Source organism: Lacerta agilis, chromosome 13, assembly GCF_009819535.1.
Source record: "Lacerta agilis isolate rLacAgi1 chromosome 13, rLacAgi1.pri, whole genome shotgun sequence".
In the NCBI taxonomy this organism is placed as follows: Eukaryota; Metazoa; Chordata; class Lepidosauria; order Squamata; family Lacertidae; genus Lacerta; species Lacerta agilis.
This window is the reverse complement of record NC_046324.1, coordinates 43,695,359-43,717,432: the sequence shown is the minus strand read 5'-3', so window position 1 is coordinate 43,717,432 and position 22,074 is coordinate 43,695,359. Positions and strand designations below refer to the sequence as shown.

Sequence of the window (22,074 nt, the reverse complement as noted above, 5' to 3'; positions counted from 1 at the left end):
AAACCTCTGTGTGCAGTTAACCAGTGTAAAAGCAAAATAACAGTGGCAAAGGTTGTTTTGAGGTGCTGTTTGAAGTAAAATGCATGCAGCAGATGTTCATTTCAGGATTTTTGCAGGGAGGGGGCGGTACTGTTTGGCATAGGGATGGCACACCCTGCCATGAAGTAACAGCAGCATATTGCAGTAATTTCATTTTCGATGCGTTGCATCTCGTTGCACAGTTAAGTCATAGGAAATACCTGTGGAGGAAGTTGGTGGGAAGGTGTGTATGGTTTTCTCAAGGTGGTCAAGGTTTTTTGGATGTGCCCTCAGATGACCTTTAAGATGACTTGGTTCGGCTGAGGATTCCTCCTTGGGGAACCTTTCCACAAGTCACCCACCTGTTACTTGTTGCTTCTGTCCGCCCCCCAAATATAAAGGGGGTCAGAAGGGACCTGCTTTAAGAGCTGGTGTTTGTTTAGCTCCCAGGGTCCATCCCAGGTCGTGGTATTTTAATAGTTCGCAGAGTCAGAGGTGGAGAGAAATATACCAAGCTCATCCCACTTGCATAATCTGCTTTGTATCCTTTGCCAAATAAAAAACATTAGTGCCTAGCAAAGCACCGCTAATTAAGGCCACGCTTGCACAAGCAGCAGGTAAGGTGGCAAGTCTGTTTCTGGGAAGTTGTTGCTTCAGGCTGCAAGTGGGAGTATGTGTGGCTGGATGTTTCCATTTGAAGAAAATTCCCTTTACGTAGATAATCAGCTTGTTGAGAAAGCTAATCTAGAACTGTCCTCCATCTTATTTCCTCTCTCTGGGATTTTTCTTTCCTTTTAATATACTGTATATATATATATATTTCCCTCCCGCCCAGATTTTGGATGAAGCAACATTGCCGTGTGATTTCCGCTGCCATGAACCTCAGTCTGAAGCAGCAGAGCAGAGAAATGGGCTTCCCAGGTTGATGAGCTCCATGTGCCCCTCACTTTCCCGCTAGATCATGTGCAGAAACTGCCTTCTTGACCGTTGGCCTTGAGGCCCATTGGGACCCCTCCCCTGGTTTTGCCGGCCAGTCAAAGCCGTTTCCCAGAACGTAAATCAGTATACAACAAAGCAGCACAAAAACGGCGCACACAAATCTACCAAATCACTCCACGTATTGAATTCTATATTGGTAGTCCAATCAAAAAGTGAGCAATACAAGAAGTCAAACAAAGAAGCCACAAACAGGAAACTCATTCAAGTTAGTACAACAGGACAATTTCAGTCTATAAATGTTTTTAGCCAGGCTCCTGTAGATATTGATGAAAATAGGTCCAGTCAGATGATATGCACAGATGTTAATAGATGAAAGCAAGTCCAATCAGATGGAATATTGAAGATGTGATGCACAAAAATTAGACAGGGTGCCGGCGTTTGTCCCCTGTTTCGCCCATGGACGTGGCTGCTGTCGCATGCTGACAGCTCCTAGGAGCCACAGATGAGAGCTGAGTGCAGGGTGGGGACCAAAGATGGACAAACTACCCCAAAAGGAGCACAACATGTCCCCCCCCCCAGAGATACTACCCCCCTAACACCCCATACACAAAATGTTCATGGACTGAGGCTCTACTCTACTCCAACTCTCATCAACCCAGCCAACATGGCCAATAGTCATGGACCATGGGTAGCCAATATTCCCTCTAGATGTTGCTGAACTTCAACTCCCATCAGCCCCAGCCAGCTTAGCCAATGGCCAGTGATGTTGGGAGCTGTGGTCCAGCAACACCTTGCAGGGCCCATCCTTGTACTAGCCCTTGAAAGCTTCTGCCGTAATGAGTCTGTTGCGACCAGACTGCAGCTGTTTTTTGATGTCTTTCCAAGGGATGAAGAAGCAGGTGTTGACCCTAAGATCATCCTTTAAATGTGGTGTGAGTTACCGGATTATGGCGGGATTGACGGTGCGTGCAACTGCCCTAAAAGGCCGAAGTACTGATAATGCTAGCGGTGCAAAAGCTTCAGTATTTCTGCAGGGCACAGGAAAAGGCAGGAAGGGTGCCTGCTTCGTCTTCCTTACGTTATTTTTAAAAGTAAGATCTGGGGTGTGTGTGTGTGCATCCTTTTGCATGCTCAATAAGCTTCCCAGATTGAAAAGGCAGGTGCTCAAACGTCAGGCATAGGCTGGGGTTGAAAGATGCCTGGCTATATTCAGCCCCTGGGAAGGTTACGCGAGGCCAGGTTCACCCAGGGTCACCCACCACCAAAAAAAAAAAAGTGAGCTGTCATGTCATGCCTTCACCCCTCCTCTACTTTCCAGAGGCTCCTGTTAACATCTGCAGAGCTGTCAACAAAGGAGTGCAGATTCAGGTCATGCAAAAACGGCTTCCCCATCTCTTATCTTTCCATTGCCCCGTTGTGCAAATATAGTCCCTTGCATTTGGCCTGCATTTTTTTTTTTAAAGCTCTGAGCATTCCTGTCTTTAAAAACCTTCCCCCGCCTCCTCATTCAACAAAGTCTTCCGTTTCCCCCTCCCCTTTTATATAATTGCTGCAATCACGTAAGCTGGGGCGTGCTTATTCTGTGAGAAGGGAGCTCACATTCTGGGCTTAATCCTGCCGTGGATGAATTCTAAGCAGGTTGCTGGGTGACATGGTGGGGTATAAACTTATTATTTTTAATGGGTTGTATCCTATCTTGGTCCTACTCAGTGGACCTGTTGAACATGGCTAACTTAGGCCTGTTGACTTCAGTGAATCAAAACAAAATAGAAAATTCTTTCCAGTAGCACCTTAGAGACCAACTGAGTTTGTTCTTCGTATGAGCTTTCGTGTATCTGAAGAAGTGTGCATGCACACGAAAGCTCATACCAAGAAAAAACTCAGTTGGTCTCTAAGGTGCTACTGGAAAGAATTTTCTATTTTGTTTCGACTATGGCAGACCAACACGGCTACCCACCTGTTCAGTGAATCAGTTGAACTTGGTGGGGCAAACCAGTTTTATTCTCTTACTTGATCGCTGGAATTTTTGTTCAGACCAGGATTTCCTTTTCCCAATAGGGCAAGGGGGGGGGGAGAGAGAGAGAGAGAGAGAGAGAGAGAGAGAGAGAGAGAGAGAGAGAGAGCTTGATGGCAAGAGGGTGAAATTGGTACACAACAGAACCAACTGTCTACACCAGGGATCAGCAACCTTTTTCAGCCATGGGCTGACCATGTTGTGGGCCGCACTATATTTCATGGGGAAAATTGAACGAATTCCTATGCCCCCCCCCAAATAACCCAGAGATGCGTTTTAAATAAAAGCACACATTCTACTCGTGTAAAAATATACCAGGCAGGCCCCACAAATAACCCAGAGATGCGTTTTAAATAAAAGGACACATTCTACTCCTGTAAAAACACGCTGATTCCCAGACCGCCCGCAGGCCGGATTTAGAAGACGATTGGGCCACATCCGGCCCCTGGGCCTTAGGTTGCCTACCCCTGGTCTTAAAGCTATGTGTTGATATGCTCCGTAATGTAAGCTCTGTGTTGCATCACAAATCCTGCAAGGAATGCTGTAGGCGTGGGATAGCAGTAGCCAAGCGGCCTTCGCTGCAAAAGACATGCGGTTAGGGGAGTGAAATTCTATACACGCTTGTAAGTCCTGTTGAACACGATGGGATTTATTTCAGTGTATGCATTCTTGGGATCAGGCTGCAAAGCTTGTGAGCACAGCACCCACCATGCAGTGCAGACTTAACAAAAGCCGCAAGGTACTTTGTACTCCTCGTCCGATCTCTGAACTACAACTCTCCACTTTAACCAAAAGCGAAGCTGTCACCCAAAACCTGTGTGTTTGTATAGAGATTAGGAAAGTTGCCAGGCTGTATGAGTCTCTGAAAAGGTGGAGATATCAGCCCTGATATTTCTGAGAAGAATAAACTCTGTCCTCATTGCAGAGAGTTGATCCTTAAATGCCTTTTGCTAGATGTACAATGAAATTGTTTTAGAGTTGTTGTGTGTGTTTTGTAATGGTGCTGAAATAGCGCCCTGTTATTTTGCGTCATTTATATACTCCCCTCCTCAGGTTCCCCAAGAATTTGGAATTTCTAAGCAGGGGAATGGAGGAGTTAGGTGGGCTGAAGTGATGGGAACTTGCAGAATATGTACCTCTTCACGCAGGCTTTTCAGGGTGGCTGATTTTGTTTTTACCACCTGAAATTGATGAGTTGCCACCACCTGTGCTGTCCTTTGGCCTGATTTTAATTTTTAATTTTTCAGACATTGTTTTCTTTGTGTTCAACCCTGGGATTGCACACAATAAAAAAATCAAATAGATATGGACAGACCAGGAGTTGCACCGGGCACTGAATCCCTTGCCTTCTGCCAGTACATCTTAGTCCCTATCTTTGGGCACCAAATTCCATGCATGGGATGGGACAGGAGACCATTCCACACTGCAGACACAGACATCATGGCCAGAACCCTTGTCTTTTTTTCATATTCGGGAAGGTTTCGTGTACCTTGTTTACCCTGGCTTATAGAAGCCTCGGAAGGTGTCTCCATGAGAAACAAGAGTGTGTGTCGTGAACTGCCCTTTGGTCTTCGGATGTAGGGTGGTAAGCACATAGAATAAATAAATGAATAAATCTCTGTTGAATTTTGATACAACTTCCCATTTCCTTTGGAAGGTACTTTCTCTATTCTCACCCCCCTCCTTCAGTTACGGTTGGCTTGCTGCTGCTCAATTGGGTGGGAGCTTTTTAATCTTTTGTTTTTACCATTAAAATAGCTTTCCCTTTGCCCACGCTCTGCTCATAATTAAAAATAGCCATCAAATCTCTCTCACAGGGTTTTGGAGGGGCTACCGGGAGAGCTAAGCTAATCTCGTTAGGGCATTTCTGGCATTGCTGTGAAGTAATCGGATGCTGTGTCATTACAAGCGCCAAAAACTCAGTGGGTGCGATCTGGAAGGCGCTTTTTTTGCTGGGCTTCCTACCCTTGCTGAAATCAGGCTGGTGCTGTGAAATGCCTTGCAGCCTCTTGGAATGTTTGAATTTGATAGGCTTCATAGAGAGCAGAGCTGCTTACAGTGAAATCTTTCAGGGTAGGAAGCAATTGTATTATTACAGGGTTGCTGAACTGAGTTGGCTAAAATCTTGATAAGAAGTGTGCATGCACACGAAAGCTCATACCAAGAACAAACTTTGTTGGTCTCTAAGGTGCTACTGGAAGGATTATTTTATTTTATTTTGTTTTGATAATATCTGTTACTGCCAATTTGATTAGCACTCTGACGCGGCTTCTAGGTGTGCTTTTGAAGACGTCAGTGTACATTTGAAGATGGGATGCGGGTGGCGCTGTGGTCTAAACCACTGAGCCTCTTGAGCTTGACAATCAGAAGGTCGGAGGTTCCAGTCCCTGCAACGGGGTGAGCTCCCGTTGCTCTGTCCCAGCTCCTGCCAACCTAGCAGTTTGAAAGCATGCCAGTGCAAGTAGATGAATAGGTACCACTGCGGTGGGAAGGTAAACAGCATTTTCATGTGCTCTGGCTTCTGTCATGATGTCCCGTTGCGCCAGAAGCAGTTTAGTCATGCTGGCCACATGACCCAGAAAGCTGTCTGTGGGGAGCCGCTCTATCCCCTTGATCTCTTTGGTTGCCCTTCTCCGAACCTTTTCCAACTCTTACAAATATCCTTTTTGAGGCGAGGCAACCAGGGAAATGGTGTGAATTGCCATTTGCCCGAGTAGCTGCGACAAGTCAGGATCGCTCTGTAGATTACCTAGGAGGAAAGCTTTGCAAAACTCGGTGTTTTGTTTTTTTCCTTTTTTGGAGAAGGGCTGTAGATCAACAACAGAGCACCTGCTTTGCATGCAGAACAGCACAAGTTTCCCCCCCGGCAACCCTACGTAGGGCTGGGAGAGATTGCTGCCTGAAACCCTGGCGAGATGCTGCCAGTCAGTGTTGACTGTACTGACTGTACTGAGCTAGATGGGCCAATAAGCCCACTTGTGTTGTTGATTGTTGTTGCTGTTTTTAAGCGACAAAAAAACTCGCTTTATGAGTGGCGCAGTAAACTTTTAGGTCAGTGTTTGGAGACTTGACTTGCACATGACTGGAGGAGCATAATGTTTCTGAGTTGGCATGAGCCAGACAGACAGGAAAACCACCAAGCAAAGGGCTTGGTACAAGCACCGTCTCAACAATACAGCGGGTGACCCTGTTGCACCCAGTTTGTCTGGCCTCAGGCTAATGAGACGGAGGAACAGGAAGTGAGCAGAGGAGCCTCCCTTAAAGGTTTTCTTGCCCAAAGTAACTTCGCCTTTCTTGCCCTGGTCTCAGTAACTTTGCCTTGATGCTCCTTGCCTGTTATGTCAGAAACACGAGAGTTAAGAACTGGCTTTCAGAAACGGAAAACAAGTGTGGCTTCCAAATTCTTCCTCTGTTTCCCGAGCAGAAGTGATAGCACCGGTCCCGAGTAAAATTGCTGCATCTCAGTAAAATCTAATCTCTAGGGGTTGGATCTTGCTATCTGTTGACAAGAGTATTGCAGGCAGTACAAAGCAGCAAACGGCATACATAGATAACCATTGGTCCAGCAGTATCAGTAAACAGTAAGCGATATAAATTTGTCAATCGATAGAAGCAAAAGCCGTAGCAGACAAAAGTAGCAGTGTGCCACAATAACAGTGAAGGTATAAGCAGCGCATGAAATGCAGATATAGTTTCAAGTATAAATAGAAAAGCAGTAAACACCTCCCCAGAAACACACAGCCACCCACTTGCAAGGAAACGTAGTCCCATGTCTCCAGCGAAGGCCCAGGCAAGGAAGTAAAAACCTCCCCTCCGATTGAAATAGAAAGGAAAGAAACATAGGAAGCTGGCTTGCAAGAGCTCATTGGTGCATTTAGCTTATCTATACACTGACAGGCAGTGGCTCTCTGGGGTTTCAGACAGGGAGGAAGCATGCCGATGCTAACTTACTTACATAAATATATCTGCAAACGAGATTCACCTTCTCCTGACAGCATCTTTTTTTACCTTCATCACCTACAAGGAAGGTCTTCAATGGGTGCAGCTCGCTCACTTCCTCGCGTTTCCATGCTGGGAAGAAAATCTTCACTGCTTTTGGGGCTTCCTCTTTGCCCTTCAGCCGTTAAAGGCATACGTGCCCCACCAAGTAACATTGCTTATCAGGAGGACCCAATCCTCAGTGTATTTACTTTCATTGACCTTTCAGTGTCACCACAAGGGAATAATGCTACTGATTTGTATTACTGTTGCTGTTGTTTATTTGGCGGCGATTGATCGATCGATTCATAAAACTTTTGTCCAAATAGCATTCCTGAGATAGCTCAGTCGGTAGAGCGTGAGACTCTTAATCTCAGGGTCGTGGGTTCGAGTCCCACATTGGGCAAAAGATTCTTGCGTTGCAGGGGGTTGGACCAGATGACCCTCACGGTCCCTTCCAAGTCTTATGATTCTATCCTGCCTTTTGATGTGAAGGCCCTCCAGGTGGCCTGCAAGGAACAGGAACAGAGGAAAGTGTCTTATGCAGAGGCAAACCACAGGCCCATGTGGCTTAGTGTTGTCTGCGCTGACTGGCAGCAGCTCTCCAGGGTTTCAGGCAGGGAACATTCACAGCCCCACCTGGAGATGCTGAGGATTAAACCCGGGGCCTCCTGCAATACCCTACAGCGTGCTAACCCTTTCCCTTCTTTTCTCAGGACCTGAATGTAACATGGCACACCGAGAACCCAGACTTCACCAAGTGCTTTCAGAAAACCGTCCTCACCTGGATCCCTTGCATTTACCTCTGGGCTTGCTTCCCAATCTACTTCCTGTACCTCCACCGCCATGACAGGGGATACATCCAAATGTCGCATCTCAACAAAGCCAAAACAGTAAGTGCCGCATGCATGCTCCGATGAAAGTAGGGACATCCCTTTCCATAATGATAATTTTATCATTTATACCCCACACATCTTAAGTGGGTTGCCACAGCCACTCTGGGCAGCTTCCAACATATATAAAAACATAGAAAGAAATGTAGAGTAAATTAGATTAGAAGATGATTGGAAAACTGGGAAATAGGTTTTTACTTTGAGGTCAACGGGGGATGGGGGGGTTGAGGAAGTCAATTTAAAGATGAAATTGAAAGGAGTAGGAATCTGGCCCAGGAAAAGGGTCAGGACTAAGCAATGATTTATGCAAAATGATGGGTTAAATGTGAAATGATATTATATGTGCTCCTGTGAAGGGGGGGCGGGTTTGGACATTTTGCTCTCCTCGGTGGGAGAGGGGGGAGTATGAAAAATTTAACCATGTAATGATTTGTGCTTTTAATTGAAAAAGCACAATTTTTAATAAAAATTTTAATAAAAATAAAAAACAACATATATAAAAACATAATAAAACATTAAACATTTTAATTCCTTATACAGGAATGCTTTCAGATGGCTTGGCGGGGGGGTCGGATAACTTCATACCCGCCAACATTTCGCCAATGAAAATAGGGACATCCTAAGGAAAAGCAGGACATTCCGGAATCAAATCAGAAACTGGGGTGGCTTCTCTTAAAGTCCCTGGAAAATAGGGACACTTGGAGGGTCTGCATGAGATATATGAAAGCTAAAGTCTTCAGAATCTAGCCAGCCCAGTCCTTGTTTCATGAGGACTATTTATCTGAAAATAATCTTTTTTTTTCCTGTTTCAGGCCTTGGGCCTCTTATTGTGGATAGTCTGCTGGGCAGACCTTTTCTACTCTTTCTGGGAAAGAAGTCACAACATTTTCCGAGCTCCTGTTTTTTTAGTCAGCCCTACAATTTTGGGCATAACAATGGTGAGTGAAAATGATGCTTTATTCTTCTGCAGCTTCATTTTAGCAGCAGAACTTGTTTTGTTTGTAACCGAGGACAATGGGAACAGCTAAAACGAGCCGTTTCCACCAGTAGGAAACCTCGTTATGCTTGTGTCCTGGTTGTAAATCCCGACACTAGCTTGTTGCTGCCTTGGTGCAGCCTTACCAGATCAGATTCCTGCACAATTCCTGATCAGAGAACCAAGGAGGAATGTCTTCAAAAGTTAATGGACTATGCGGAAATGGCGAAATCCAATGGACTACAGCGGAAATGGTGAAATCTCCAGTGATAAAGAGACAAACTGTTTATGGAAGAGCGGAGACCCTTTTCGGACTATTTGAAATACTGCTATAGTCAAATGAAAACACGGGCAGGGTTCGAATCACGAGCGCAGAATGAAAACAATGATAAGTGAAATAGAGGATAATTGTATTGGATTAAAGTATGTCATATAAAGCAGTAGGTATAAAGTGGAAATAAAAATATCACGGGAGTAAGGGTGGGAAGTCAAAATTTTAAGAAAAACATATGTTGAAATATAAGTGAATTTTTAAAACCTGTGAAAATCAATAAAAATTATGTCTAAATAAATAAATAAGTACAGTCGTACCTTGGAAGTTGAATGGAATCGGTTGCAGAAGTCCATTCGACTTCTAAAACATTCGGAAACCAAAGCAGGCTTCTGATTGGCTGCAGGAAGCTCCTGCAGCCAATCAGAAGCCGTGGAAACCCCATCAGACGTTCGGCTTCCAAAAATAGTTTACAAAACAGAACAGTCACTTCTGGGTTTGTGGCGTTCAGGAGCCAAAACGTTCAGGAACTAAGCTGTTCGAAAACCAAGGTATGACTGTAGACAAATAAATATAAAGTTGGAAGGTACCCTGAGAATCATCTAGTCCAATCCTTTGCAATGCAAGAGTATACGGCTGTCTCATACGGGGATTGAACCTGCAACCTTGTCATTTTCAGCCCCATGCTCCAACAAACTGAGCTACGCCCAAGGGGAGCATTTGTAGCCTTGTTTTCGTTTTGCTTTGCCATAATCGTTCTGATGGAGCAGTAATCTCCTGCCCTTTGATTTCTCCACAGCTGCTTGCCACATTTTTGATACAGTACGAGAGGATGAAAGGAGCCCAGTCTTCAGGAGTCATGTTGCTCTTCTGGCTTATTGCGCTCCTGTGCGCCACCGTAACTTTTAGATCCAAAATTATGCACGCCTCGAGTACGGTAAGCAGCCTCCGCTAAGCACCGGTGACTCTTTGGAAACGCGAAGGGAATCGGTTGCTTGTTTAATGATTGAACTCGGGATTCTTCTTGGCAATCTCTGTGCAGCCACACAAGTGAGTTAATGACCCATTAAACCTCATTCCGAATCGTTAAAGGCCACTAAAGTGTGCTGGCTTTCCTTTTTTCCTTTTTGTTTGAAACTCAAATCAAAGCCTGGATGAACTTGTCAAGGGACTATCCAAACAGCCCTGCAGCCTCCTTGGAAATGCAGTTCAGAGATACCCCCACCCCACCCCAGAACAAAGCTCTGGGCGGCTGCTGTTGAAAGTGCTGGGGAAATGTTTTGTTCTTTCCCTTGATAATTATGCAGAGAATATTCTGTCTTTTTCTTTTTTTAAGATGTGGTAACTAGTGTGTGCATGTGCAATTGCGCATGTACATTCTAGCTTGCTGTAAAATGCAAACACTTCCATTTGCTACAGCTTTTTTGCATTATTATTATTACGATTTCTATACCACCCTTCATCATAAGCTCTCAGGGCAGTTCACAGAATATAATGCAGCATAAAAACAAGTAAATAATTAAAAACCAAGCAACCCTTGAGGAAATGGTTCGTTCTCAGGTGTGTCCAGAGCTGCCTCTGAACATGGCCAGTCTATAGATCAGGGGTCAGCAAACTTTTTCAGCAGGGGACCAGTCCACTGTCCCTCAGACCTTGTGGGGGGCCGGACTATATTTTTTGGGGGAGAAATGAACGAATTCCTATGCCTCACAAATAACCCAGAGATGCATTTTAAATAAAAGGACACATTCTACTCATGTCAAAACACGCTCGATTCCCAGACCCCCTGCGGGCCGGATTTAGAAGGCGATTGGGCCAGATCCGGCCCCCGGGCCTTAATTTGCCTACCCAAGCTATAGATTGTCATGGAATAATAGCCATTGGAATCCCCTTCTCTTCCTCCTGCTTGGACTTCTCTAACCCCCCTTTAAAACCTTCTAAAACTGTGGCAGTCAGCACATTTTATGGCGTACCATATTCCACAAATTAGTTACACCCTGTGTGAAGACACCCTTCTTTATCTCTGTCCTGAATCTCCTGCTGATCAGTTTCGTTGGATGCACCCAAATATTGATGAGAGAGTTTTCTCCATCTCCTTTCTCTACGACGCACGTTATTTTGCTGGTTTCTGTCCGTCCGCTAACCACAGCATTCAATGTCTTCTTTTAGGATTCTGAAGTTGATGTTTTTCGTTATATTACATTCTACATCTATTTCACTTTGGTGCTAATCCAGCTGATACTATCCTGTTTCCCAGAGAGGCCACCTTTGTTTTCGGAAACAATTCATGTCCCTGTAAGTAATTTTGCCATGGGAAGTGCCTCTCTGAGGGACGCCTGGGAATTTGTAGCTTTTGCTTGAGTAGATTGCTTCTAATAATTCTGTTATTGATTGATTGATTGATTGATTTTTCAATTTTATACATTCCAATAATTTTATACTCATTTTAACATTTGAAAACTTGACTTCCTTCCCCTTTTTTCTGAGGTTCCTTAAATGCATTTATAAAAAATATATTCTGCATATCCAAAGTAACTTAATTTGCTCATTTATTCATCCACTTTAAATATATACTCCTATAAAACTGCAGGTTATTACAGTAATCCTGCCAATGTTCTTACCTGTTATGCTTCTAATAATTTTGTTTGACTGTATTATATGCAAACAGATTCTTAAAATAAGAATTCTTGAACCCTCTCCTTAGAGTTTCCAGAAAGAAGCAAGTTTATTGGCCGAATTGTTGGTGGTGGTTTTGTTTCTTAAAGGTCATTTTCTTCCTATTTTTCTGGTCCTATAAATACTGCAGTGTGGAAACTTTTGTGTGTGTATCCTAAGCTGTTGTTCAAAAATCTCTGCGAAGAGGCTCACGAACCAAGGAGGGGTCATTTCTGGTATCTTGTTTGTGCACAGGCCTTCTCTCTGTTTTGTGGGATTAGCACCATTTCCCTGGCTTGACAGTTGTGATTTAGCTCTTAATTAGGTCCATAGTTGCGAGTTCTTATTTTTAGACGGTGATGTACCTTGTGGACTTAAATGGCCTCTGGTGGTTTATGTATTTGCTCAGCCAGACCATGATACTGAGTTTAGTGAACAGGTGAGCTGGTTTGGGAGTTTGAGCTGGTACCGAGCAGTGGGATAAAACTGGAAAAAGAGGAGCAGTCGGCGCTATTCAGCTTGCTTTTCCCAATAGTGGATTAGCTGAAATCAATGTACCTAACTTAGTCATTATTTTCAGCAGGTACCTTGGTTTTTGAACAGCTTAGTTCCCAAACGTTTTGGCTCCTGGACGCCGCAAACCTGGAAGTGACTCTTCCAGTTTGCAAACTATTTTTGGAAGCCAAAAGTCCCCACGGGGCTTCCACTGCTTCTGATTGGCTGCAGGAGATTTCTACAGCCAATCAGAAGCCCGCTTTGGTTTGCGAACATTTTGGAAGTCGAACGGACTTCCAGAACGGTTCTTGTTTGACTTCCAAGGTATGACTGTACTTTGAGTTACTTGCAGACCACCCATAAGAATCTGATTTATACCAAGTCAGGTGCCTTGGGTCCATTTAGCTCAGAATTCTCTACACTGACTGGCAGCAGCAGCAGCTCTTCAGGGTTTCAGGAAGGAATTATTTAAGACACAGCCCTACCAGGAGATGCCATTGAGGGTTGAAGTTGGGACCTTCAGCATGCAAAGCAGATGCTTTGGCTCTGAGCTGCAGCCAGCAGGGGCATTCAGACACACACGAGAACAAGCTTTGGGCTTGCATTCACTCCTCCTCCCTTGCACTCAGTGGCTCTGTTCAGACGATAATTCTCCTTCCCACTGCATGCTGGTTTCAGCACACTGTCACTGGGTAGCTCAGTTGGTTAGAGCATGGTGCTCATAACGTCAAGGTTGGAGGTTCAATTCCCATACGGGACAGCTGCATATTCCTGCATTGCAGGGGGTTGGACTAGAGGACCCTTCCAACTCTCCCAATTCTATGGTTCTGTGATAACTGGCTTTTATTAAGCCAGAGTTCCCTGTTGCATTTGAAAAAGGGGAACTGTGGATTAATGTAATAGGAATAGGAATAGGAATAATTTATTATTGGCCAAGTACATTTTCCAACATACTTGGAATTTGTTTCGGCTACATTGCAATGTAAATATACAGACACTGTTCCTCTCACAATAAAAGAAGTAAAGAAACCCCACCCATATTTTACCTCCCCTTAAGCTATACAACTACGAATTTAACAATTTAATGGCACAAGGGAAAAAACTATTCTTGTGCCTGGCCGATTTTGTATATGAAGTCCTGTAGCGACGTCCAGATGGAAGTAAATCAAGCAGATGATGACCGGGATGTAAAGGATCTGCTACAATTCTCTCTGCTCTCTTCCTTACTCGGGTAGCATAAATTGTCTCTATTGAAGGCAAGCTAACACCAATTACCCTTTCTGCAATTCTTACAGCTCGTTGGAGCTTTTTCTTGTCTCTCTTGGAGGCTGTACCGTACCAAGCTGTTATAGAATTACAGAGAACAGTTTCAATGATGCCTCTGTAGAATTGAATCAACACTTCCTGGGACAATTTAAATTTCCTTAGTTGAAGCAGGAAATACAGGAAATAATGTAGGTTAACGAATTAGGAGAAATAAACCAGGATACCCTGGAATGATTGCCCAACCCACCCACCAATCGGTGACTTCCTGGTTCGGAGGCAAGATATACTTTCCCAGTTCATTCAGTTAGTAAACTATGAAACCGGGTTTGAGAAGTTGCTAATCTCGGTGTGCCACGGGAGAACAGAATATGTGAGCCCAAGATTCCTTTGGTCTTATTTCTGTTAGCCCAACCACGACTTGATGTAGTGCTTGAACAACCCCTGTAATGGGTGTGAATTCTTACGGTAATCTTGTCCCTGTAGCACCGCTGGCTGATTGCACACTGCGGTAGAACACTCTTCCTAAATGGAAACTATGGCGAACGATACTCTTTAACAGGTAAACAGAACAAGTTAGCAGTTATTCCGGTTAAAAACTGGATATGACTTCTAGGTTAGAAATGTTCCTCAGAAGGAGAGGCCTGAGTTCAAATCCTACCTACGCTATGGACTTGCTTTCAGTTCCCTGTTTGTGAGTAGAAAGCTACCTCACCGAGTGGTTGCAAACCTGAAGGTATCTGAAGAAGTGTGCATGCACACGAAAGCTCATACCAAGAACAAACACAGTTGGTCTCTAAGGTGCTACTGAAAATAATTTTCTATTTTGTTTCGACTATGGCATACCAACACGGCTACCCACCTGTAACTGAAACCTGAAGAGATTATGGTACTTGCTGCTGCTGCTGCTGCCGCCCATTTAGAATTATATTGTTTGAGTAATATATCTTAATGAAGACTCTAATGAATGGTAACGTAATCCAAGGCAGAATTTGCTTGGAATCTGAACTCTGGTCTTTTTGGTTACAGCGACTGTTTTGCCGTGAATTGATTCAAAGGGGGGGCATTTCTTCCTAATAGGAATGCAATCAGTTCAGAAAGAGCACTCAAAGCCCTTCATCGTGTTTGACCTGTTGCCACTGACTTCTGCCAACATAAATATTTGTCTTCAGCCTATTCTCTGCCTCTTTTGATCCCTGGGGCAGATAAAATCTTGCTCTTTGGCTCTTGCAAGTAGCTTAGTTTTGATAGCCGGCAAAATGGGGGCTGGTGGCCCAGGCTCCCCTTCCCCGTTGTGCACCAGCCTGTTCATTCTTTCCCCCCCAGATCCAGGAATGAGAATCTCATTGCCTTTAAGCCATATTCATCAATGGCTACTGGCTGTTCTGGTAGTTCAGAGGGGTTTCCGTGTAGATCTGCTTTCTATTATTTTTGGGAGTTGTTCGTACGCTGTGCTTCCATGGAAAACTTGAGCACACGAAGGAATGCGATAATGCGGGGAAGTGCTTGGCTTCTATACTTCATAACAACGCTCTCTGTAACCAAGAGGTGGTTGTGCCGGCTGTGCCAAAGTTAGGAGAGGAATCGGGGAGATCCTTACCTCGCCCACTTGCCATTCCTTTGGAAATATAATCATGGTAGGGTGGGTGGTAGCGGCTGCTGTTTCCCCCCGCTTTTAAATCAAAACATAACTTGTGCCTGGTTTCATCCATCTGAGATGATACATAAGAGCATAATTGGCTTTTGTTTTTTTAGCTGCTGCTTTCCCCCTTAACCAGAGGGTGGGGACCACCATGCCTCGATGCGTTGCTTGTGACCTCGCAAGCCCTGCCATAAGTAAACAGCCTTCCAGACGCAGATGATTAATAGGGCAGTTGGGGCTCCAGCGGCTGTTTGATAAGTTAGGGACACTCTGGACTGGTTCAGCGGAAAGGAAGGACAGAGGGTGCCTGTCTCCGGCCGGAGAAATAACTTTATAATGTGTTGTGTCGCTGGGCTAGGAGCAGCGAGTTCTCGCTCGGCTTGGGTCTGTGTGGCCAGAGCAGCCCTCTTCCCTTTCCCGGACCCAGCCGAATTCCTGCAGGTGGTGGTGGTGATAAGAACAGGCCAAGTGAGGTAGTTGTGAAGCCAAGAGGCCGAGACAGGTTCATGGTTGCTGGGATTGGGGTGTTGGTGGAAGCTGGCAGGGTGTCTCAGCTTTTGCAGAACAGGCAGCTTTTGCAGAACAAAAAGTATAAGCTTTCTCATTCCCGGGGAAAGGAACTCGAGCAGTGCCACCACTCCAGGAAGGGAGCGCCAACCAGGGTTGGTGTAAGGGGCTCTCCTCCTTGGCAATGTGCTTTTTGTTGAAGTTGGCAGCTGCTTTTCAGCTCTGCGGTTGGGCGTTGAGCTAGAATGGAAGTGAGGGACTGAGCGATGTCTCACCACCCGGGAGACTGCCCTTTTCGTAACCCTGACTGCATGTTGTATAATTGGCCAGGCCTTTAATCTGTTGGGAGGTACTGAGACGCCGAATATTTTTTACTTTGGCTGCGGGCTTCTGACGCTGGGGAAGGGAAAGTTTTCCCCGATATCTCTAATAAAACCGCTGACGTTCTTGCCATATGTGTGCTAAGGTGCTTTTGGAGCCAAGTGGCACTGATTCCGTATAGTTAAAGCTATGGTTTTCCCAGTAGTGATGTATGGAAGTGAGAGCCGGACCATAAAGAAGGCTGATCGCCGAAGAATTGATGCTTTTGAATTCTGGTGCTGGAGGAGACTCTTGAGAGTCGCATGGACTGCAAGAAGATCAAACCTATCCACTCTGAAGGAAATCAGCCCTGAGTGCTCACTGGAAGGACAGATCCTGAAGTTGAGGCTCCAGTACTTTGGCCACCTCATGAGAAGAGAAGACTCCCTGAGAAAGACCCTGATGTTGGGAAAGATGGAGGGCACAAGGAGAAGGGGACGGCAGATGACAATATGGTTGGACAGTGTTCTCGAAGCTACCAACATGAATCTGGCCAAACTGCAGGAGGCAGTGGAAGACAGGAGTGCCTGGCGTGCTCTGGTCCATGAGGTCACGAAATGTCGGCCATGACTAAATAAGTAAACAACAACAACATCTGAAGAAGTGTGCAAGCTTAGTTGGTCTCTTAGGTGCTACTGGAAGGATTTTTTTATTTTTTATTTTGTTTTAACAACAACAAAGCACTGATTCCAATTGATCCGAATATTTTTCAGTTTGTGGCAGGAGGATTTGAGTGAAGGGCAGTATAGCTCAGTGACAGATCGACTGCATTGCATGTAGAAGATCTCAAGTTCGACCTCTGGCCTCTCCAGCTAAAGGACCCTGCCTGAAATCCTGGAGGAGTCCTTTTATTTATACCTTTTGGCATAAATAATACTAACACCATCCAGGATTTCAATCGGGGGCCTTTAGCTGGAGATGTGAGGGTCAGCCTTGGGACATGGTACAGGCAAAGGAGGTGCTCTGACTTGGTCTGAGGCAGCTTCCTGTGTTCTCGAACATTTTGTTTAAAACTTAGAGTCTAATTGCAGAGGCCTTGCAGCTGAGAATTAGCTAGTGGCTCCACTCAGGGGTTTCAGCATGATAAAACCTCACCTTCCCCTCACCCCCCACCCCAATCTGGTACTTCTCCCTATCGCTGTTAGAGAGCTCCGAGTCTAAATTTTATTAGTTATATCTATGCTTAATCAATGATTTTAAGGACATGGTTTAAGTCGGGCTGGATATGATGAGTATGCCCTCATCATGTAATGAGTACCCGTTTCAACATATATTTTCTATATTGTTTTTATAAATGCAAATATCCTGTTTTATGCTGGTCTGTGACCGAATAAAGTATATTCATTCATAGAGAGCTCCGTTTGAAAATGTTTCTCATGTGTTATATACAAACACACGCTGGGGTTTTGTGAGACGTGCCATCTACGCGCTTGGTTTTAATTTGGCACGCATTATTGAACTGAATTCATAATGTTAAATGGGAATCCTTAGTGTTTGTGTGCAAGTTAGTGTGTATAATACGACTAAAATTCAGAATGGAAATGAGAAAGTAGGTTTGGCAAGCTTCGTTGGGATTTTTAAAAAAAGCACTTGGGTGTTGCGTTCTGCAGAAAAGCAGAAATATTAATTCATATTTGTAACAGGTTGTATATCTTTCACTCCTTAGAATCCCTGCCCAGAATCCAGCGCTTCTTTTCTGTCCAGGATCACATTCTGGTGGATCACTGGGTAAGAGAACAAATGGTTCACAGCAGAGCTCCATCAACCTACTTTCCCTTTGCCTGTTTAAGGTTTGCTCGAGGCTCTGTTATCCTTGGCAGTTGGACATATAAGTCACATTGGGTGCTGGCTCCTCCTTAGAAAGAAATGAGAAACAAAAATGGCTGTGTGTCAAGAATTCCAAGTGAAATAAACCAACGACCGTATGAATAATAGCATATTTGAGGGGTGAATATTAATTAATTTATACCCCACCTATCTGGCTGGGTTTCCCCAGCCACTCTGGGCGGCTCCCAACAGAACACAAAAATGCAATAATCTATTAAACATTAAAAGCTTCCCTAAACAGGGCTGCCTTATTTCTGGTAGTTGTTTTATCTCTTTGACATCTGGTGGGAGAGAATTCCACAGAGTGGGTGCCACTACCAAGAAGGCCCTCTCTCTGGTTCCCTGTAACTTGGCTTCTCGCAGCGAGGGAACCGCCATAAGGCCCTCGGCACTGGACCTCAGTGTCCAGGCAGAACAATGGGGGTGGAGACGCTCCTTCAGGTCTACTGGACTGAGGCGGTTTAGGGCTTTAAAGGTCAGCACCAACAATTTGAATTGTGCTCGGAAACGTACTGGGAGCCAATGTAGGTCTTTCAAGACCGGTGTTATATGGTCTCGGTGGCTGCTCCCAGTCACCAGCCTAGCTGCCGCATTCTGGATTAGTTGTAGTTTCCGGGTCACCTTCAAAGGTAGCCCCATATAGAGCACATTGCAGTAGTCCAAGCAAGAGATAACTAGAGCATGCACCACTCTGGCGAGACAGTCTGCGGGCAGGGCCTGCGTACCAGATGGAGCTGGTAGACAGCTGCCCTGGATACAGAATTAACCTGCGCCTCCATGGACAGCTGTGAGTCCAAAATGACTCCCAGACTGTGCACCTGGTCCTTCAGGGGCACAGTTACACCATTCATGACCATGGAGTCCTCCACACCTGCCCGCCTCCTGTGGCCCCAAAAACAGTACTTCTGTCTTGTCAGGATTCAACCTCAATCTGTTGGCCGCCATTCATTGAAATTCTCAAAGACAGTGGGTTGGCTGTTTTCTTTATTTCTCTTTCATTCTCTCTCTGTTTTCCTTCCTTCCTTCCTTCCTTCCTTCCTTCCTTCCTTCCTTCCTTCCTCTTTTCTTATCTAAGGCATGGGTGGGGATGTCCTTGACCACTCCCATCAGCCTCAGCCACAATGGCCAATGATCCAGGATGATGGGAATTGTAGTCCAGCACCCATCTAGTGGAGCTTAAGTTCCCTGCTGCTGGTCTAAGGCATGCGCTTGTGCACCTTGTGGCTTATTAGTCCCATGTCTCTGCTACAGAAATACTGATTATATATACTTTCAGTTCTCTGTAAGTGGCTTTGCCACTGGACATTGCCCAAAGCAATGTGTATTATTATTATTATTATTATTATTATTATTATTAAAAAGCAGCATGAAAACAAATACAGTGGTAACTCTAGTTGCGTTCACCTCCGGTTACATATCCTTCAGGATACGTATGCGGCAGACCCGGAAGTATTTTTCCGGGTTTCGCTGCGTGCGCATGCACAAAAATGCTGCGCCATGCACAGAAGCAGCACCTCCGGTTGCGAATTCCTTGGGATCTGACCGGAGCTCCAGAACAGATCCCGTGTGCAACCGGAGGTACCGCTGTACTTAAAAAACAGCAGCAGCATAAATAGAATAGAATTTGATATAAATACAGTTGTGTAAAACAGCAGTAACCAGGTAAAAAGAGTTCAACTGAAGATAGCAAAAAAAAAAGCTTTCTTATTTTTGTAAAAAGCTTTCTTATTTTTGTAAAATAGACACAAGCAGCAAAAAAGTTCCACTCTAAGGCCAAGCAGACCTTGTTTCAAGGATAGAAGGGACCCTGAGCCACAAGCTACCCATGACTGGAGAAGAATGGAGAGCTTTTGAGGGAGGCCGTATCGTTCTAGGGAGAGGGATTATATCACAGTATAAAACCATGATGCCAATTGGTGTGCTATTCAATGGAGGAGAAATTGCAGCTGTTTCCATAACTTTTGGCTTGCCGGAGCGAGGGGGGGAGGTCCTCATTTCTCTGAATTTCTATGCGCTGTTTGACTAGCTGCTGCATTTTACAGACACACGAATTGTTCCAGGTGAGACCTTGACAGCAGCTGTACATGCATGCCTCTGAGATGTGCTTCATTGTTCAGTCACCTGAAAGTTGTGCCTTTTCTAACGTAGGTTGATGGTTCATGGATATCGGCAGCCACTGGAAGCGAAAGACTTGTGGTCGTTAAACAAGGAGGATACGTCTGAAGAAGTGGTGCCAGATATGGTTCAGAACTGGGCAAAGGAGTATGCAAAGGCAAAAACGTGAGTGTTTTAAGTTTACTGTCAGTGTTAAACTACTAAGAATCCGAAGGTGGGGAGCCTGTGGCTGCCAGATGTTGCTGGACTATCGTTCCTTGTGTTGGCAAGAAGATTTTCCTGGATTAAAAAGTAGTCTTATACGCCAGAATATACAGTAAAAAGCAGCATGAAAACAAATACAGTGGTAACTCTAGTTGCGTTCACCTCCGGTTACATATCCTTCAGGATACATATGCAGCAGACCCGGAAGTAGTAGTGTTAAACTACTAGTGTTAAAGTAGTAGTGTTAAACTTAGTAGTGTTAAACTACTAAGAATCCGAAGGTGGGGAGCCTGTGGCTGCCAGATGTTGCTGGACTATCATTCCTTGTGTTGGCAAGGGCTTGTAGGGATTAATGCACTGAGGCAGGCGCAGAGGAAGCCTCCTCGCTACCCGGGGTGGCGAACGGAGGCACCCCTGGGGGCGGGGTGTCCTGACGTTGTGTCGTGATGTCACGACGCAACGTCAGGACAGAGTGAGCATGTGCCAAATCCGGCGCATGCTCACTCCACCGCCGGGCCGCTGCTGCTCCCGCAGTGACCTTGCGAGCCGCTGAATGATCGGCGGCTTGTGGGGCTGCTGAGCGCGAGTGGCGGGTGTAAGGCGGCTCGCACGGGGCAGCGGTGGCGGCCCACGAGCCGCGCATAGGGGCGCTGGCGGGCAGGCCCCAGGCGGGCCATGGGGCAGCGCAGCCTTGCTCCGCGGCTTGCTCACAGGCCGCCGAGCAGGTTTGCAAACAGGCTGCGGGGCAAGGCTGCCTCGCTCCACGCCTTGCTTGGGGCCCGCCCCTCCCCTGGAACCCGGGGCGCCCCGCCCCCTACGCCCTGCCCTCAGTACGCCACTGCACTGAGGTTTCACCTTTCATTTTCTCGGTAGTTTTTCTTTCTAAAACAAAGCCTGTAAAACAGAAAGAATGAAGAAGGTTGGGGTGGGGGGGAAGCTCCTCAACAGTTTCTGCCCTGGCTTTGCAAAAGACGGGAAGCGCTTGGTGAGTCCAGGAGAGGGGAGAAGGCAAAAAAAGTCAATGAGTAGCTGAATTGCAAGCCCTGCCATGCAGCTATTCAAAGCCTCAGACTCCGAAACACAGTTGCACGCAGGCAATTCCAAAATGAAGGGATGATTTACAGCAGGGGTTGGCAAAGTTTTTGTGGCTTGGGCCGGTTTATGGTCCTGCAGACGCCGCGGTGGGCCGGAGCTTCCTGCAGCCAATGGGAAGCCGGGCAGCGTCGCGGAAGGCGGTCCCCGCTCTGCTCCATGCCAGTTTAGTGCGGCGCATGGGAGCCGACCGAGCAGGCAGCGGGGGTCCATGGGCCGGTTAAACGACCCCCATGGGCTGCTTGTGGCCCATGTTCCTTAGGTTGCCAACCGCTGATTTACAGCGTATTTGCAAGGAACGCAGGCATTTCCCGCCTCTTCTTTGACCTTCTTGCAGATGCAAGACTTTGCATAACTTCGAAACCCATTTCCCTCTCATTTAAAGCAGCCCTATGCAAAAGAAGCCAAGGTGTGTGCACCTTTAACAGATTATTATTATTATTATTATTAATTGAATTTATATACTGCCCTATACCTGGGGCGTCTCAGAGGGTATTTCAGCGAGCCTAGCCTGTCACGCAAGGTAAAGCTGCTGCAATTCTCTCTTCTATACGGCTACTAAACATGCAGACAGCTTGGCTCCTTTTGCATGTGGCCACCGCCCTCGTCTCTCCCTCCACCCCTCACAAAAAGCAGCCGCTAATGGCCAGGAGGAGAACCGCACCTGACCTGCCACCTGCATCTGGGGTTAGAAACTTGCTCACATCCAGGTGATGTTGGGCTGCCAATTCCTGGCCAGCGTTCAAGGGATGTTAGGTGCTGTAGGCCAGCAATATCTGGAGTGGGCGGCGGCGATGAGTTCTACACCATTTTTTTTCCACAGTT

General features: G+C 45.8%; 1 protein-coding gene and 1 non-coding gene across 2 annotated transcripts in view; both read left to right on the top strand.

The window, feature by feature from the left end:
• The window catches only part of LOC117056344 (multidrug resistance-associated protein 1-like), an 85,963-nt gene that overhangs the window by 12,545 nt on the left and 51,344 nt on the right, over window positions 1–22,074 (top strand). The window contains 6 exon segments of the mRNA XM_033166569.1: window positions 7,666–7,842; window positions 8,655–8,780; window positions 9,889–10,026; window positions 11,259–11,384; window positions 17,678–17,739; window positions 19,987–20,118. Coding sequence (XP_033022460.1) covers window positions 7,666–7,842; window positions 8,655–8,780; window positions 9,889–10,026; window positions 11,259–11,384; window positions 17,678–17,739; window positions 19,987–20,118 — 761 coding nt within the window.
• TRNAK-CUU lies at window positions 7,283–7,355 on the top strand. Its single transcript has one exon. It is a non-coding gene; the product is annotated as a tRNA-Lys (tRNA).